A 20,770-nucleotide genomic window follows, 5' to 3' on the forward strand; every position below is an offset into this window, starting at 1 on the left:
AAACTATTTAATATGATAATTCTTATATAAAGTAGTACACTAAAGTCTATTGTTAAAACATCTAAAATAGATTTAAAATACATTCATGTATTATGGAATCACATGGAAGAAAAGTATGTCAATCTCCTGGTGTATAACAAAACTGAAATAAACAGAAGAATTTTCAGTACTTGTAAGTGTTCTATAACACTCATGTTATAATGTCAACCTAGCCAAATAGAGAGATCCCAGGGCCTTTGACTTTGAACATTAATATATAAATCACTTAAATATGTATATATAAATGTTGACTATTATTTTGTAACTGTGAAATGAACAGAGTAGAAATGGGTATAATTAAACAAAATACACTTTTGCCCAAAATTTCCTGGGTAGTGGGGTGGAGATGGCCATATTTCCTTCTAGAAATGGGGAAGATAACAAAGCCCATCTTTCTCAATTTCCCTGAATATCAGCAAAAGTCAGTATCTACATTTCTGAGGAAATAATGTCTGTGTATTGTTATAGCAGCAAAACTAATTTTGGCTTTCAAGGGCTTTTGCTCTGAAGAGAAAGTCTTTAACAGTAGTTTTTGTCAGCACTTACATTTCTCTGGTTAATTTTCCATTTAGCTGAAGCCAATACAGGACTGATAGTACAAAAATTAGAGGTCTTATATGATACCTGTGGAATGTACAGTTACTCAGCATGACCAAATCAGAGCCGCGTGATTCTCCTTCAGATTTAGGATGATCACCCCTCACATACTGGGCCACGTAAAGGCTTCCAGTGTATCCTAATAACTACCTTCACCTTATACTTGGTATCTGTCTTCTCAGTATGAAAATGGACCAAAGATGACCACATTGTATTCCCCATTATAACCTCCCTAAAATTTAGCAAGGAAAATTAAATATGTTTACATTTATGTCTTAATACTTATACACATGCCAAGCCCTATTCAGTCATTCACATGTTAAATGCTTTATATCATACAGTGACCCTTTTTATGACACAGTCCATCAACAGCAACCATAATTACAATGAATCATTTTTTCATCTTACCTACTATTGAATTTTTCTGGGTGTTTCTCTCTCATGATATGGAATCTGTGTGCAATGGAAGCATCCTAAGGAGAGAAAGAGAAACAAAAGACAGGACAGTTTATGATCCTAATATCTTGTGGAAACAATTAAAAGAGAAAAAATTAAAGAATAATAGTTTAAATTAACCTTTCCCAAAAAATACCATTGTCAAGAAGATATTGTGTAATTAGGCAGAAACGAGTAATACACGTAAATTCTGTACAAGTATGAATTAGTCACTGTTGGTTACTTTTCATATTTACTTCAAGGAATTAATTTCTATATAATGCATACACCTCCTCTACATGCTTTTGGTCTATGCTTAAAGAATGTTTAAAATAGTTCATATGTACATAAATGCCAAAAAATATTTAAAATTCTTGTTATACAAAAGCTAGAAAGATGGTGTAAGTGGAGAAATGATCGAGTGCAGAAGCTCTTACTCTCCTCATCTTTTGAGATTAATTATGGCAAAAAATATAATGTGACCGTTTCTATCTAGTACAGGTAAGTTTGATACATGACTTCAAAGTTTGTTAAGAGTGTACTGGATGTGTAGTTATTAACTGCTCATTCCACAAGCTACTTTCGGACTTATCTTGATTACCAGAGAAAAATAACAAAGGGGAAATTTACTTTTGGAAAATTGGTGACAAGTGTATCTAAACTCTGAGATCCCAAATATACCAGTTCCACACCCTAATGGATGTTTCTTCCATTTAGGAAATGCATTCAGAATTTCTATGACACAGAATCACACAATATGTGAGACTGGTGGAATATTGTGATTCATGCTTCTCAACTTGCTGTTCTTTCTGACTTTTAATAGTTGTCTCTATTATTCTAAGCAAGGAGATATTTTCCCTTTCTTCATCGACACATGATTAATCACTCCAATGAGAAACTAATATATTTACCAGTCATCTCAGAAGAAATGGGGCAATTTTAGCGAATAACTGTTATTTTTGTTTCCTAGTAGGGATAAAAGAAAAAGAAAAACCAAACACAAAGGAAATAAAGAAGCTGTGTATTTGAAAGAATCCTGAAAACACTAATCAAGGATTAAAAGTCTAATGAATGAAATGAAAAGGCTAATGTGCTTACTCATGCATAACAAAGCATTAGCCACAAGAGAGGGACCAATGCCCTCTGCAGATGGCAGACAGAGCACTGCTTTCCCCCAAGATAGAGATGTGATAGAACTCTAAATGCTTTTGTATATTTTATCCTCTAAAAAGTGTTGAGTAATTGAATTAATCCACAAGGGTAAAGGACACGAAGGTATAGACAGATGTGTAGTGAAACAACACTTGTAAAATAAAAGTTATTGAAAAATTCTATGTTTTGATATTCTGATATAATTTTGTTATACATACATGGTCAATTTCCTGGTTTGCCAAGTATGAATATCAAGGTGTTCACTCTTATTAGTCCAGTAGCTTTGAAAAAAATTTTTCACTAATAACTCATAAAAATACATTTTAAATAAAGCAAAGTTCTGTTGCTATGGTATGAAATTATAGGAAAAATCTGAGTTGGGCTATTATTGGTGTATTATACAGCATTATCATTAATTAATTTTTAAAAATCATTTATTTTGATTTTATCCCTAATCTGGTTCAAAATCGATTTGGAATATCTTATTATGTAGTTAAATGCCTTCATCCAATAGACTATTTAAACAAAACTAAAGAAACATGAATCGAGTACTAAGAATGAATGGTCAATATTAGTTATCCACAGAGATATGATCAGTGAATTTACCTCTGCTTGAATTATTTGTTTCTAAGTTATAGAAGTGAAACTTTTAAAAGTAGATTGCTTCATAAGCATATATTTTTGCAATAATAGATCTCTTGCTTTCCAAAACAACATAAATAGGACAGATGGAGGGAGGGAGGGAGGGAGAAGAAGAGAAGAGAAAGGAGAGGATCAGATCAAAAGACCATTTATGTAGACTGGACTATAACTGACTAAATTCCTAGAAATACAGAACAACACACAGCCAAAGACAAACTTCGACTTAGCTCCTCTATTTCCAAGACACTCAGGCAATGAATCATGTAGGAAAGAGACGGGGGAAATAAAAGCTAGTGAAGAACACTGGCATGCCTTTTCCTTGTGTTGAATGGGTCCCACCACAAAGAGAGAGCTGGCATTGCTGAGTAAAGGATGGATAAGGAACAATGACAGCAGGTGTTCATTTGGATGAAAATTCAGACTAAATTCCCATGGGACCCTGTCCCTTTGGCATAACCCCAAGAGGCTTCAAAGAGAACTGCCAAACCCTGCAAACTTACCCAGCAGCCATATTTCAGGGACACTAAAGGTTCTCTAAGAACCAAATAATAAAACACAGGCTTCCCAAGTGGCGCAGTGGTAAAGAACCTGCCTGCCAATGCAGGAGATGTAAGAAACATGGGTCTCATCCCTGGGTCAGGAAGATTCCCCAGAGGAGGAAATAGCACTCACTTCAGTATTCTTGTTTGGAAAATTCCATGGACAGAAGAGCCAGATGGGCTAAAGTCCATGGGTTCACAAGAGCTGAACACTACTGAATGTGCACACACACACAATGTTGGTTTTTTACATGAACTTTGCCCTTTCAGGCTCTCTATATTGCAGTTTTTAGGAAACAAAACCTAAACTGGCATCTCTTTCATATCCTAGAATGGTTAAATGTTGAGTTCAGACAGACTTTCACTTTCAAGACTTGTTACTTTGAGCAAATTACTTATTTACCATGAGTCACGGTTTTCTTATCTTTACAAGAAGATACTAATACCCCTTTATAAAAGTACTGTGGTGAGATATTTTTTGATTATTTTGTATAGCAATTGCAATAGTCTTCTGTATAACTGGGGTATTCATATATTCTACACCCACATTAGAATGTTACTGAAAGTTAAGGAGAACGCTAAAAAATAGTTGAATTTGATAATTTTGAAAGATATATTTACTGACTCTCAATTTGGTTTTATTATTTCCTGAATTTTAAAAAAATTTCATCTTAATTTAAAAAATAAAATCAGATAGAGAAAATAAAACTTATTCATTTTTTTAAAGCAAAAAAATTTAAACCTCATTAGGTTGATTTTCAAAGCAGAGTATTTTGTGTAGTACTTTATAATTTATATATATGTAAATATGTACATATGTGTGTGCATATATAATGCATACATATATAAATATGTATATATATAAATATATAGACACATGCATACAAATATATCAAAGAATTAGCTTCTTAGCCATATCTACCTTTAATACTCTGTACTGGTATTTTTCTAAAGACTAATTTTTTTCTTTTCCTATGAGAGCTTATTATTTTTTTAAAAAAGGAAGTTAACCTAAATCTCCAAAGTGGCATTTTAAGTTATGAAAAAGTTGATTATTTTCTGTAGGTTATAACATTTTAAATAGAGCAAACAAAATTTCTGAGATATCTATAAACAGCAAACTCTACTAAGAAGAGGACATTATCAATACTAATCTTTTACTTGAGGTGTAAAATATACTTACCCAAATATTATCATAGGTACTATATTTTTAATTCATTTAAAGAATATTTCTCTGACAATTATTTTTACAAAACTTGACAAATAATTTATTTCTGAATATTATAGCAAATTAAACATTTTCTCAATTCCATTACAGTTTAGGATAGAATATAAATCTAATGAGTGACAAATGGATATTATCAAGAGTTATTCCAAATGCAACCATAGAATTTAAAATTAAACTTTGTATACTAGATGAATTTTCACTGATTTCCTGAAATAGTTCAGTTCCTCCTTAGTTTTGGATGAATAAATGACTTCCTGTGTGTCTTTAATAACTGCGATTTCTTCAAGAGCTTCAAGAGCTGAAATGTGTGATGTTCCATTTGTTATTTTTTGAATATTTTTCAAAGATTTTCAAATGAAATTTTGATGTATTATTTACATATAATAAAGTTTACCAATTTTAAGTGTACAATTAAATGTCCTGAGTAAGGTTTTAATAACTACTGTCAACAATCACGATACACAAAATTTCCATCACCCCAAAAGGTCCATAAGGCCCTTTGCATTTATGTACTTTCATACATATATACATATACAAATCATTGATTTGCTGTCTTTATAGTTTGTCTTTTCTAATATTTCCTATAAACAGAAATTAAAAGTACTCTCATGTCTGGCTTCTTTCATTTACTATAATGTCTTTAAGATTCAGTCATTTGTTCCAATGTCAGGGGTTTGTCCCTTTTAATTGCTAAGTAGTATTCTATTAAATAAGTATACCGCAAGCTGTTTGTTTATTCATTAATTGCTGACATTTGCATAAAAGTGCTATGATCTTTTGAGCACAATTCTTTTTGTACACATGTGTGATTATGTCTTTGTGTAAAAACTTAGGAATGAGACTGCTGTGTTCGATGGTATGAGTATATTTAACTTTATATAAAATAAAAACATCACCTTATTTTTCAAAGTACTTGTACCATTTTGCATTCCTACTAGTAAAGTATGTGAGTTCCAGTTATTCGACATCTTTACCACACTCCACATCTACAGCCAGTCTTGATAGACTTTTTAAATTTTACCCTCCTAAGAAACAGTATTCTGTTTTAGAGCGTTAACCCTTATTGAGTCACACTATCTGCTTCAGTACAAGGGTCTGTCAATTCTGGCAAAATTATAGGATTTCAAGGTTCTGGTACAGATTTAATAAATGCTTCCAGCTTTATCACAATTCATTCATTCTCACAGCTGTTAGATATCTTCTCAGCTTTGCTATATTCAACAATTACAAAAGAGCAATGAGCACTTTGTGCGTTCAACTCAACACTCATCCCATGCACAGCCTCAAGGATTTCAAAGGATTTTTTTTTTTTTTTAATTCCTTCAAAAGATTTTCAGAGAATATCTTAGGGTATCTCTTTTTAAAGAACTAGAGCTCTCAAATTGATTATGATCTCTTTATTTTTGTTAAAGTGAAGTAAAATTGTTAGTTGCTTCAGTCTCTCCAACTCTTTGTGACCCTATGGACTGTAGCCCTGGAGGTTCCTCTGTCCATGGGATTCTCCAGGCAAGAATACTGGAATGGGTTGCCATGCCCTCCTCTAGGGGAACTTTCAGACCCAGGGACTGATATGTAGTATTAGTTAGTTAGTTGCTCAGTCATGTCCAACTCTTTGCAATCCCATGTACTGTAGCCTGCCGGGCTCTTCTGTCCATGGAATTATCCAGGCAAGAATATTGGAGTGGGTAGCCATTCTCTTTTCCAAGGGATCTTCCCGACCCAGGTATTGAACCTGAGTCTCCTGCATGGCAGGCAGATTCTTTACCATCTGAGCCATCAGGGAAGCCAATATACATTAAATAAAAGCAATATTTAAAATTCAATGTATATAAAAGTATATGAAATGTGAAAGACCCACTTTTCCCCAATTTTAATTCTGAGAGATAATAACCAAGGTCCTTTCTATGCATCATTTTGAAAACAGCCTATCTAAAAATCATAAATGTATGAAAATACATATGCACAACTGTATATTTACAAAAATAGACATACGAACTGTGCTGAAACTTGGATTTTTTTTCACTTATCAATAAAGCATATACATATCCAGGAAACAGGAATTTTCCTAATGTTTTTAATGCCAGTAGCCTATTGCCTTTAATAGATGTGCTATTATTTATGCAGCTATCTCCTTTTTGTAGTGGTTTGGGTTTACTATTTTGCTACCAAAATTAATATATAATGTTTTGTTACCAAATTATATACAACCTTCATGCATCTCTGTGAATATATATTTACAACAAATACTCAGAAGTGGAATTCCTGGCTGAAAGTGTAGGTAAGTATTATGTTTTATTGTGTAGTGAAAAATTACTCTCTAAAATGTTAACACATTCCCACTAACAGTGTCTAACGTGACTAGTCATCATTAAGATTATCAACTTCTGAATTTGATGGGCTAAAAAGTATTGACACAATTGTTTAAATAAAGTTTTGTCATTGTTGATTGAAGTTGATGATCTTTTCATATGATTTTGTTCATATTTATTGATTTGTGAACTACCTACTTAAGTATGTTATCCATTTGGTCTATGTACATTAAGAAACTATTTATGTTAATAACCATAGTGAGGAAATAGTACTTAAATATTTACTACTACTGACAGAATGTGGTCCACTGGAGAATGGAATGACAAACCACTTCAGTATTCTTGCCTTGAGAACCTCATGAACAGTATGAAAAGGTAAAATGATAGGATAATGAAAGAGGAACTCCCCAGGTCAGCAGTATGCTGACCCCAATATGCTACTGGAGATCAGTGGAGAAATAACTCCAGAAAGAATGAAGGGATGGAGCCAAAGCAAAAATAATACCCAGTTGTGGATGTGACTGGTAATAGAAGTAATGTCCGATGCTGTAAAGAGCAATATTGCATAGGAACCTGGAATATCAGGTCCATGAATCAAGGCAAATTGGAAGTGGTCAAATAAGAGATGGCAAGAGTGAACGTCGACATTCTCGGAATCAGCGAACTCAAATGGACTGGAATGGGTGAATTTAACTCAGATGACCATTACATCTACTACTGCAGGTAGGAATCCCTCAGAAGAAATGGAGTAGCCATTATGGTCAACAAAAGAGTCCGAAATGCAGTACTTGGATGAAATCTCAAAAACGACAGAATGATCTCTGTTCATTTCCAAGGCAAACCATTCAATATCACAGTGATTCAAGTCTATGCCCTAACCAGTAATGCTGAAGAAGTTTAAGTTGAACGGTTCTATGAAGACCTACAAGACCTTTTAGAACTAACACCCAAAAAAGATGTCCTTTTCATTATAGGGGACTGGAATGCAAAAGTAGGAAGTCAAGAGATAACAGGCAAATTTGGCCTTGGAGTACAGAATGAAGCAGGGCAAAGGCTAATAGAGTTTTGTCAAGAAAATGCACTGGTCATAGCAAACACCCTCTTCCAACAACACAAGAGAAGACCCTACATATGGACATCACCAGATGATCAACATTGAAATCATATTGATTATATTCTTTGCAGCCAAAGATGGAAAAGCTCTATACAGTTAACAAAAACAAGACCAGGAGCTGACTGTGGCTCAGATCATGAACTCCTTATTGCCAAATTCAGATTAAAATTGAAGACAGTAGGGAAAACCACTAGACCATTCAGGTATGACCTAAATCAAATCCCTTATGATTATACAGTGGAAGTGAGAAATAGATTTAAGGGACTAGATCTGATAGATAGAGTGCCTGAAGAACTATGGAATGAGGTTCGTGACATTATACAGGAGACAGGGATCAAGACCATCCCCATGGAAAAGAAATGCAAAAAAGCAAAATGGCTGTCTGAGGAGGCCTTACAAATAGCTGTGAAAAGAAGAGAAGCGAAAAGCAAAGGAGAAAAGGAAAGATACAAGCATCTGAATGCAGATTCCAAAGAATAGCAAGAAGAGATAAGAAAGCCTTCCTCAGCGATCAATGCAAAGAAATAGAGGAAAACAATAGAATGGGAAAGACTAGAGATCTCTTCAAGAAAATTAGAGATACCAAGGGAACATTTCATGCAAAGATGGGCATAATAAAGGACAGAAATGGTATGGACCTAAGAGAAGCAGAAGATATTAAGAAGAGGTGGCAAGAATACACAGAAGAACTGTACAAAAAAGATCTTCACGACCAAGATAATCACGATGGTGTGATCACTGATGTAGAGCCAGATATCCTGGAATGTGAAGTCAATTGGGCCTTAGAAAGCATCACTACGAACAAAGCTAGTGGAGGTGATGGAATTCCAGTTGAGCTATTTCAAATCTTGAAAGATGATTCTGTGAAAGTGCTATACTCAATATGCCAGCAAATTTGGAAAACTCAGCAGTAGCCACAGGACTGGTAAAGGTCAGTTTTCATTCCAATCCCAAAGAAAACCAATGCCAAAGAATGTTCAAACTACCACACAATTGCACTCATCTCACATACTAGTAAAGTAATATTCAAAATTCTTCAAGCCCGGCTTCAGCAATACGTGAACCATGAACTTCCAGATGATCAAGCTGGTCTTAGAAAGGCAGAGGAACCCGAGATCAAATTGCCAACAACTGCTGGATCATGGAAAAAGCAAGAGAGTTCCAGAAAAGCATCTATTTCTGCTTTATTGAGTATGCCAAAGCCTTTGACTGTGTGGATCACAATCAACTGTGGAAAATTCTTCAAGAGACAGCAATACCAGACCACCTGACCTGCCTCTTGAGAAATTTGTACACAGGTCAGGAAGCAACAGTTAGAACTGGACATGGAACAACAGACTGGTTCCAAATAGGAAAAGGAGTACGTCAAGGCTATATATTGTCACTCCGCTTATTTAACTTATATGCAGAGTACATCATGAAAAACGCTGGGCTGGAAGAAGCACAAGCTGGAATCAAGATTACCGGGAGAAATATCAGTAACCTCAGATATGCAGATGACACCACCCTTATGGCAGAAAGTGAAGAGGAACTCAAAAGCCTCTTGATGAAAGTGAAAGTGGAGAGTGAAAAAGTTGACTTAAAGCTCAACATTCAGAAAACAAAGATTATGGCATCCAGTCCCATCACTTCATGGGAAATAGATGGGGAAACAGTGGAAACAGTGGCCGACTTTATTTTTCTGGACTCCAAACTCACTGCAGATGGTGACTGCGGCCATGAAATTAAAAGACGCTTCCTCCTTGGAAGGAAAGTTATGACCAACCTAGATAGCATATTCAAAAGCAGAGACATTACTTTGCCAACAAAGTCTGTCTTGTCAAGGCTTTGGTTTTTCCAGTGGTTATGCATGGATGTGAGAGTTGGACTGTGAAGAAAGCTGAGCAACGAAGAACTGATGCTTTTGAACTGTGGTGTTGGAGAAGACTCTTGAGAGTCCCTTGGACTGCAAGGAGATCCAACCAGTCTATTCTGAAGGAGATCAGGTCTGGGAAATCTTTGGAAGGAATGATGCTAAAGCTGAAACTCCAGTACATTGGCCACCTCATGCGAAGAGTTGACCATTGGACAAGACTCTGATGCTGGGAGGGATTGGCGGCAGGAGTAGAAGGGGATGACAGAGGATGAGATGGCTGGATGGCATCACTGACTCGATGGACGTGAGTCTGAGTGAACTCCGGGCGATGGTGATGGATAGGGAGGCCTTGCGTGCTGCAATTCATGGGGTCGCAAAGAGTTGGACATGACTGAGCAACTGAACTGAACTGAACTGAACTACTGAAGCACTGTTTTAAAAGCTTTATATGTAGTGTTTAATTTAATCCCATAAAAAATTTTATGAGCTAACTATTGTTATCTAGCATTACAAATTAGGAAATAGGATTACAGAACTTTTAATCATCCCAGACCATATGAGAAAGGGATATAGAATTATCAATTGAATAAAAGAAATATCTTTAGAATGCAGGCATTTCATGCCCTTTTCACTAATATAGAAAAAGTCATGCATTGCAAATATTTCACAAGTCTGTTTTTTTACTTTTTACTTTGTAGAGTTTAAACTGTATTTCAGTTATATCAACATTTTCTGAGTTTTGAGTCATGCTTAGAAATCTCTTTCTTTTCTCCAATTTAGGAATAATACTACTTTTTGTATATCTTGCCATTATTGTTAGGGGAAGCACACTGATTGAAACCTCCCAACCTAGCCAGGCACCACAGTAACCATTTGCATGAGTTTTATGACAAGAGATCCTGATAAGGAATACGGAACTAATAAGCCACCACCAACCAGAAGAGTTCAGGAAAGGTCTAAAGGAAACACCACATGTCTGTCCACTTCCCCGAATCCCTCTCATTAGCATCCATCTTGGCTGAGCGATGAGTGCACCACCAGGAAAGACTCTGAATTAGAATGATTGGCCAAAGACCACAGGAAACTAATCCCATCACCATAAAGCCTGAGACTGCGAGAGCCACGCGGCAGAGCAGTTCTCCTGGGTTCCCTTACCCTACTGCTCTCCACCCGGACGTGCTTTCCCAATAAAATCTCTTGCTTTGTCAGCACATGTGTCTCCTCGGACAATTCATTTCCGAGTGTTAGACAAGAGCCCAGTTTTGGGCCCTGGAAGGGGTCCACCTTCCTGCAACATTATGACTTCATATTTTACAGTGTAATATCTGAATCATTTCATATTATTTTGGCATAAGAGTTAAGCAGAAATTTTGCCGAATTTTTGCCAAAATACATATTATTTATGTTAATACGAGTTTGTCAACAGTTCATGTTTCCCTCTTTGTTTGAAAGACACACTTATATATAATAAATGTCCATCTCTGCATTTCTCTGTTACTCTGAACCAGTATACCAAATTATTTCAATTATTGTAATTCTGTAATCAATTTTCATATTTTTGGGGCAAGGATCATATTCCTCATTTAACTCTTTTAAAAATGTATGATTATTTAGAAGATTTGGTAAAATTTGACATCATTTTTATTCACATTACCTTGCTATGAATATTCAGCTAAAATCCTTGGGTGTTGCAATTAGATCTGATTTGATAGATAATTTTGGAAGAATTAGAATGTTTTATAATATTACATGCTATTTTTTAAGATGTATTTCTCTGCTTACTATATTTTCTCATATGATTTTTAGTAGGGTCCAAAATTTTCTTCACATTAAGTCCTATATATTTTTATTAATCTCATACATACTTTATACTTATCTGACTTTTGTATTTACCATAATATGATTCTTTATTATTTTGTCTTTTTAACTAGCTATGTTTAATATAGAAAACATTTTTATTATTTATTATTAATCTTTTAAACCTTATAATTCTGTTATTTTATATGGTTCCCTTCAATTGATTGAGTTTTTCTTGGAACTCAGTCCTACCATCTATAAACATGCTCCAGCTCCTTTCAGACATTTCCACCTCTAAGTCTTTTTTCTTATCTAATTGCTTTACATAGTACACCCAGAACAATACCAAATGGAAATGCTGGTACACATTTTGCATATTTAATTTAATAATAATATATGTAATATGTTGTTATTACTCAAAATGCTTTCTTCACTTTTGAGAAATTATGTTTTTATCAGACTTAGAGATGTTTTATTCAGTTATATTTTATTAAGAGTTGTCTCCCTTTCTTGCTTTATTTTTCTATAATACCAATGATCATCTTACACACAGCATGCTAACACAATCTGACAGGCTATGTATTTGTCTTTTACAGCTTTTTTATCATCTTCTCCTCTTAAGTACTGTGCAAGGTGATGTAGGCTCAGTGAGTATACACATTTTCTATGTGTCTAATTCACTTCCATATCACAGAATGGGATATCATATCATTTTACTAGCCTACGAAAGAACAAGCACTCAAATTGTGATTGACTGAATGGATGAATTATTAAAATAATCACTAGACACTGACTGACGATAGCAGAGAGGTTGAGAACTTGGACTCTGGAGTTAAACTTCCTGAGTTTGAGACCTGCTGTAACCTTAACTGGATCTTTGACCTTAAAAAGTTGCTTAGGCTATTAGTGTTTCTAATTTCCCATTTCTAAAATAGGAATGATACTAGTACTACCTGCTTTACTATGAAGATGTGGATGTTCTAATAAAATCGTGCCTGACATTATAAAGCAAGCAAATAAATGCTAGCTCTTATTATTACAGAAATATATTTATCACTTTGAGAGTCACATGATTTTCTCTTTTGGTTTACTGGTTTAGTAAATTAAATAAATTCCTATATGCATTAGATGAAGCACTTAAGAGACAGTTGGGCTTTGGTATTTAAAACTTTGTGGACTTCAGAAAAGTTACACTATTCATAAAAGATACATTAAATAACAAACCCAAAGGGTCAGGAACAACATATTGTAAAATTCACATATTTCTGTACTAAGACATATGGATATTGACTTAAAGAAAGATAAATTAACACTGCAAAGAATATGCCAGTTCAGATTATACATCTCACAAAGTAAATAATGAAAAGATTAGTTTTCTGAGCTTTGTTAGTTTTGAAATTTTGAATAAGAGATTACAGTCCTATAATATATTTCCCACCTGCAGTTAATCTGTGTTCTCCTGACACTCTTTACCTGAATATCTGAAATACACCATATATTTTCTGTTAATATTTTATTTGAGAACATTACATTGATAGCTACAGACAAGATTATTTCATAGGCAGATTTTTGTCAGATATTGATATTCTTTTTGTTGGCTTAATAAAGGGAGTCAGGTTTCCATTTTATGGCTTACAATAGTTAATAAAGCAAAGAGTTTGTTCTTTGAAGGTTTTAAAGGACTATGTGTGAATTACTGGCCTAGCAGTTTTTGGAAGAAGCAACATCATGACAATTTTCTAAATTTCTGTGATTTACTTAGGTTTCCTCTTTACATATAAGTCAGTATTTTTCATGATGTCATCTGTAGGCTGAAAGGTGGCCACCTAATTCCTAGAAGGTATTAAAACCTAATTCTGACAACCTTGTAAACTTCTTGCAGATGTTTCCAACTCAAGTATTGATATTGCTTGGGGTCGATGACCCTGTGCTATCTTGCCCTTTCTTTCAAGGAGGAATGTTTAACTGTTACACTGTGCTTGTTTCATCACCATAGAAAGCAGTTAACTTGGTTTCTAGTTTTATACAATAAATAATTTTTTTCTGAGTCTCATCTATAACTGATTCTGATGATTTAGAAGATGGGATTTGGTACTGTGAGGTGATGACATTTACATGAGACTTCTGACCAGAGGTGTGATTAAAACAGTCATAAAATAATAAAGTATGTCTGAAGATTCTCCAAGCCAGGCTCAAAATTCTCCAACCCACACTTCAACAGTACATGGACCCAGAACTTCCAGATGTTCAAGCTGAATTTAGAAAAGGCCAAACCAGAGATCACATTGCCAACATCCATTGTATCACCAAAAAAGCAAGATAGTTTCAGAAAAAAAAAATCTACTTTTGCTTTATTAACTAAGATAAAGCCTTTGACTGTGTGGATCACAATAAACTGTGGAAAATTCTGAAAGAGATGGGAATACCAGACTACCTGATCTGCCTCCTGAGAAACCTGTATGCAGGTCAAGAAGCAACAGTTAGTCCTGGGCATGGAACAAAGGACTGGTTCCTTTGAATCAGTCTTATGAAAGGAGTAGGTCAAGGTTGTATATTGTCACCCTGCTTATTTAACTTTTATGTAGAGCACATCATGTGAAATGCCAGGCTGGATGAATCACAAGTGGGAATCAAGACGGCTGGGAGAAATATCAACAACCTCAGATATGCAGATGATACCACTTTAATGGCAGAGAGTGAACTAAAGAGCCTCTTGATGATGGTGAAAGAGAAGAGTGAAAAAGCTGGCTGAAAACTCAACTTTCAAAAAACAAAGATCATGGCATCTGGTCCCCCATCACTTCTTGGCAAACAGATGGGGGAAAAGTGCAAACAGTGACAGATTTTATTCTCTTGAGCTACAAAATCATTGTGGACAGTGACTGCAGCCATGAAATTAAAAGATGTTTGCTCCTTGGAAGAAAGCTATGACAAACCTAGGCAGCGTATTAAAAAGCAGAGACATCACTCTACCAACAAAGTTCGTATAGTCAAAACTATGGTGTTTCCAGTAGTCATGTATGGATGTGAGAGTTGGACCATAAAGAAGGCTGAGCACCAAAAAATTGATGCTTTTGAACTGTGGTGTTGCAGAAGACTCTTGAGAGTCCCTTGGACTGCAAGGAGATCAAACCAGTCAATCCTAAAGGATATGAACCCTGAATATTCATTGGAAGGACTGATGCTGAAGCTCAAAGTCCAATACTTTGACCACCTGATGCAAACAGACAATTCACTGGAAAAGACTCTGATGCTTGAAAGACTGAGGGCAAGAGGAGATGGGAGTGACAGAGGATAAAATGGTTAGATGGCATCACTGACTCAATGGACATGAGGTTGAGCAAACTTAGAGAGTTAGTGAAAGACAGGGAAGTATGGCATGCTTCAGTTCATGGTGTCACAGAGAGTAAGACATGATTTGGTGACTGAACAGCAACAACAATACCATGTGACTCTATAAGGTAAATACTATGGTAAAGAAAACAGCGACGTTTCATCAGTTTGTATAACCTATCATAGGTCATCAAGTTGGAGTAGTCACACACAGAGACACATCCACACAGGAAAATAAAAATCCACTGTCTTCAAAGGCCAACTGCTTCCAAAATTATTTTAGCTTTATTAAAAAATGATTTCCAAATGAGACTATGTTCTTTATGTCTTAAAAATGATACTAAGAAATGGTTGGTTTCAGTAGGTACCTGAAGGTGACAATGTATGCTATTTTTACCTGGTCTATCTTAGAGGACAAACTCACTGGAGTACTGTACTGCATTTCATTTTCCTGTCCTCTTTCCCATTCCTGCCCCTCCACCTTCTCTTTCCTATCTATCTGTCCTCATTTTCTGTCTTTCTAAATACACACACACTAAAAGGTAGATTTCATCTTTTTTTCTCCAAGATACCCCTTTCCTAGAACTGTATACCTACCCATGGCATTTTGGTTCTAACAGGGTTAAACTGGGCTGTGGCAGATGCCGTCTGATGCCTTTCCAATATGTATTTCCCTCCTCTTTTTAACCAATGGAACTCTCATCTCATCTGGGCAGCTGTGTACCCACCGAGCTAATAAACACGTGATCAAGCAGAAGCAAGCAAACCCTAAATCCTCAAGGTTCCTCTTTATGGCAACAAACTGATCTAGATATAGCTCCTTTCCATCCTTTACCACCACCAGTCTCACCACAAATTTAATCACAGGAAATTGGATGTAATTCCTAAGAGGTATAAGCAGATAACTTGAAAACATAAGGATAAAAGTCACTGCTTAAAATTGCAAAGGAAAAAAATAAGAAGCCTGATTCTTTAAAACATCTTGATGGCCACAGTAGTGTCTGAACACTAGATGTCCAGCCAAAAAAAAAAAAAAGGATTCTCTGATTTGTCATTTTGTAATTGCTTCATGAAGTCAAATACAATAGAAGAAAACATAGGTGATAACTTCCCAAGCAACTCATTCCTCTGAAAACATGACAATGAAAAGTGAAAATGTTAGCCACTCAGTTGTGTCCAATTCTTTGAAATTCCATGGACTATAGCCCACCAAGCTCCTTTGTCTATGGAATTTTCCAGCAAGAATCCTGGAGTGGGTTGCCATTTTCTACTCCCAGGGATCTTTCCAACCCAGGGATCAAACCTGAGTCTCCTGCATTGCAGTCAGATTCTTTATAGTCTGAGTCATCAGGGAGCAACTTGTTCCTCTGAAAACATAATGACAGGGAGTCTACAAATTCTGTCATGGTGATTTCTGGGAAATATTTCCCTTAACTATTTTTCCTTATGTGTAAAATTCAAAATGCTATATTTGTACAGATACATGATTTTTAAGGGATTTCTGGAAAATTATCTATTTTGTCCCCATGCATTTTACAAAATTACATATTTACATTTTTTGATAGAAAAGACAGATATTAATATCTTTATTTCAGAATGCAAATATCTATCTGGGTTTAATGGCCCTTCCTGAGGTGACACACCTCACCAGATGGACAAATGACTTCAGTCTTTCATCACCCAGTCCATTGCTCATGGTGTGACCCCCTTATTTAATCCAGCAATATGGATAGGTCACTTAATGTTCCTTTTGATCATATTCTTGTCAAGAGGTATTTCACCATTAACTGCTGTTAATGCTATCAGCATATTTCCTAAAACAACTATTATTATTTAGAGAATCAGGAGACACTGCTTGCGTCCATAATTCTATTTGCAATGTAACAGTAAGCACAAAGTGAAGTTGACTGGTAATCATTAAATAAATAAATTTGCCCTTATTATTTGTCCTTAAGAACAAATATAACATTAGCTGTCGTTTCCTGTAATCATATTCTCTCCTTGAAGAGAATAAAATCAGTAAGTCGGTAGCTTGAGACCATAATCAGAGGTTCCTGATTCATCTAAGGTAGAAGAACTTGACTCCAAAATCCCTCACCCAAGATACTTTTTGCCTTAGTGCTACAAAGAACATCATACAAAGTGACTACAGAACTCCCACATCAGTAAACTAGTAACGTTAATGAGGATAAAGGGCTATAACATTACCCTTATGAATTAGTAATATTGGTAAGTAAGTTTATAAGAGATTTCAGAGACAAAAGTACTTTCCTTCTAACATAATAATAATAAAAAAAAGTTTACTTAGTATCTAGGAAAAGTTAACATTATAAGGGAAAGTTGTCCTTTCCGTCTGTCACACAACTCCAAAACAAAATTGTTTGTCCTACAAAAGATTTATCATAGTGGCAAATAAAGACCTGTAACCCTTACGTGTTGTAATGTATACAACACTAATTGTGATAGGACACACTCTTATCACCCAAGGACTCACAACTTCTTCCTCTGATGTTTGCCCACTTCTTTTTCTCTTTCTCTATCTATTGCAAATGGAAAGTTCAGATACCTCTTAAATTGAATTTTGGAGAAAAGCACTATTACACAAATAATTCCATTTCTTATGAGATACCTAAAAGAGTCAACTTCATAGAATCAAACAGTGGAATGGTGGTTGTCAGGGGCTGGGGAGAGGAAAACACAAAGTTACTAATTCAAGGGCATAAACTGTCAGTCAAATAATATGAATATACTTTAGAGATTTGCTGAACAACACTGTACCTGAGTTAGTATATGCTGCTGCTGCTGCTAAGTCGCTTCAGTTGTGTCCGACTCTGTGCGACCCCATAGACGGCAGCCCACCGTCCCTGGGATTCCCCAGGCAAGAACACTGGAGTGGGTTGCCATTTCCTTCTCCAATGCATGAAAGTGAAAAGTGAAAGTGAAGTCCCTCAGTCATGTCTGACTCTTTAGCGACCCCATGAACTACAGCCTACCAGGCTCCTCCGTCCATGGGATTTTCCAGGCAAGAGTACTGGAGTGGGGTGCCATTGCGTCAGTATATATTGGACACTTCAAATTTTGTTAAGAGGCTGAATCTCAGTGTTTTTTTTTTTTACCATAATAAAACAACATAAAATATAATATCCAGAGGGAGGATATAATATCTGAATGGGAATATAATATATCTGATGCACACCTTGTGGGGCTATGTCATCAAAAAGAATGGAAGGATGAAGAAGGCAACATAATGCAAGGGAAGCCATTGAGTGCTGTTGGAACTGGGGAGTTTAGAGGTGCTAGAGACGAGTTCATATGAGTTGTGTTCAAGGAAAATAATTCTGTTTGGCTCATCCTTTAAACTGAATTTTACTCCAAAATAAGCTAGTTGGTCTACAGTTTTTAACTGAATGACTTTGACCTTTTGGACATATTAGACATTCTTACTCTTTTCACACCTGTGAAGGTGGACTTATTGTCTATAACACACACACACACACACACAGCTTACCAAAGGAAATTTCCAAATATACAAGTTTTCTTCCCCTCTAACACAGGTCCCCTTCATCCATTCCAAGATCAGCCCCCAAACCCGTGCTTAGATCCTATCTCTTACCGATCTCTTAAGAATCACAATACCTCAGGAGTTTATACTCTTTCTCTACAGTACCTCATCCTCTTCCTCTTTATTGGCTCTTTTTCTATAACATTAAAATTGCTTGCTGCTGCTGCTGCTGCTAAGTCGCTTCAGTTGTGTCTGACTCTGTGCGACCCCATAGACAGCAGCCCACCAGGCTCCCCCGGCAAGAACACTGGAGTGGGTTGCCATTTCCCTCTCCAATGCATGAAAGTGAAAAGTGAAAGTGAAGTCGCTCAGTCTTGTCCCACTCTTAGCGACCCCATGGACTGCAGCCACCAGGCTCCTCCGTCCATGGGATTTTCCAGGCAAGAGTGCTGGAATGGGGTGCCATTGCCTTCTCCATAAAATTGCTTAAAAATACCATAAAATTGGTATCCATAAAGTAAACAATAATCCCTTAACTCCTGTACTACAAAATATTGACACTTTTCTTCTCACTTTTTACTCAAACTTCTTAAAAATACTGACTAGACTTTTTGACTTCACTTTGTCAGTCTCTCTGGCCATACTGAAGTCTGGCTTTCAATATCACAACTTAAAATTTTCAACTATGATTTCCCTCTTTGCTTTCTCTACTTTTACTCCCTACCCTATTGCCATCTAGAGTGTAATTTATCAGTCCCTCATCAATGATAGCCTTGATCTCAAGGTAAATCGGATTCTAATTTGTTTTATTCCTTTAATACTCTCCTTCATTGATTTGTATCAGACCAACTCAATTCCTGGTTTTCCTTCTATTTTCCAGGTCATTTCATCTTGGATTACTTCATTACTTTTCTGCATATCACTTCAATAATAACCTTTCTTGGAATTCAGTCCTCACATTCCTTTTTACTAACTCTACACAACTGGATCTTAAAAGTAAAGACTATTCATGTTAGGAAGATGAGACTTCATTCTAAAACCATGAAACTACAGAAATGTCTTATACCAGGCATCTTGTTTGCATTTTAGAACTATCACTTGGACACTGTATGAATGATTTATTTGGTGGGCTCAATATTAGGGAGATACAATATAACTGCTGAGTTAGAATTGCAATATATATAATAGTAAGGGTGGAAAGGAACGTACTTGCTCATGAAATAATATAAGGTCAATACTTTATCAATACCTGATGATTGATTGATTGATTGCTTAGGCACTGACTGAGTGCTAAGCAGGAAGAAAGGATTAGAAATGATTCAATGGTTTTGGGTTTGGGTAATTTGACTTTATTTTTTTGGGCTCCAAAATCACTACAGATGGTGACTGCAGCCATGAAATTAAAAGATGCTTACTCCTTGGAAGGAAAGTTATGACCATGCTAGATAGCATATTGAAAAGCAGAGACATTACTTTGCCAACAAAGGTCCGTCTAGTCAAGGCTATGGTTTTTCCAGTGGTCATGTATGGATGTGAGAGTTGGACTGTGAAGAAGGCTGAGCGCCAAAGAATTGATGCTTTTGAACTGTGGTGTTGGGAAAGACTCTTGAGAGTCCCTTGGACTGCAAGGAGATCCATTCTGAAGGAGATCAGCCCTGCGATTTCTTTGGAAGGAATGATGCTAAAGCTGAAACTCCAGTACTTTGGCCACCTCATGCGAAGAGTTGACTCATTGGAAAAGACTCTGATGCTGGGAAGGATTGGGGGCAGCAGGAGAAGAGGACGACAGAGGATGAGATGGCTGGATGGCATCACTGACTTGATGGACGTGAGTTTGGGTGAACCCCGGGAGTTGGTGATGGACAGGGAGGCCTGGAGTGCTGAGATTCATGGGGTTGCAAAGAGTCGGATACGACTCAGTGACTGAACTTAATTTGATTGATAAGATATCTCCCTCCAACTGAGATAGAATAAGATTAGGAAGTTCATAAGAGACAACAAAACCCTCTGTGATCATACTGAAACTTTTTGCTAAACTTTGCATTGAAATTTAACATCTAGTTTATAAAAGTGTATACAATGAATAAACAAACACAACTGCATAAGCAACATTCTGAACAACAACAAAAATTGAATATTTGTGTGGTCGCCAAAAGTCCAGCCCCATCATGAAAAGTAGAATTTTAGTCCTATAAGATTTTGTAGTGAGTTCCTGACTTGTTCAAGTG

General features: G+C 36.0%; 1 protein-coding gene across 7 annotated transcripts in view; it reads right to left on the reverse strand.

Moving 5' to 3' along the window:
• DGKB (diacylglycerol kinase beta) overlaps nucleotides 1–20,770 on the reverse strand; it is an 869,212-nt gene that overhangs the window by 378,447 nt on the left and 469,995 nt on the right. For all 7 annotated transcript variants that reach the window (XM_061413599.1, XM_061413603.1, XM_061413600.1 and 4 more), the window contains one exon: nucleotides 1,045–1,109. In XM_061413599.1, the coding sequence (XP_061269583.1) occupies nucleotides 1,045–1,109 (65 nt within the window). The remainder of the gene's footprint in view (nucleotides 1–1,044; nucleotides 1,110–20,770) is intronic.

This window comes from Bos javanicus, chromosome 4 (assembly GCF_032452875.1).
Source record: "Bos javanicus breed banteng chromosome 4, ARS-OSU_banteng_1.0, whole genome shotgun sequence".
Lineage (NCBI taxonomy): Eukaryota > Metazoa > Chordata > Mammalia > Artiodactyla > Bovidae > Bos > Bos javanicus.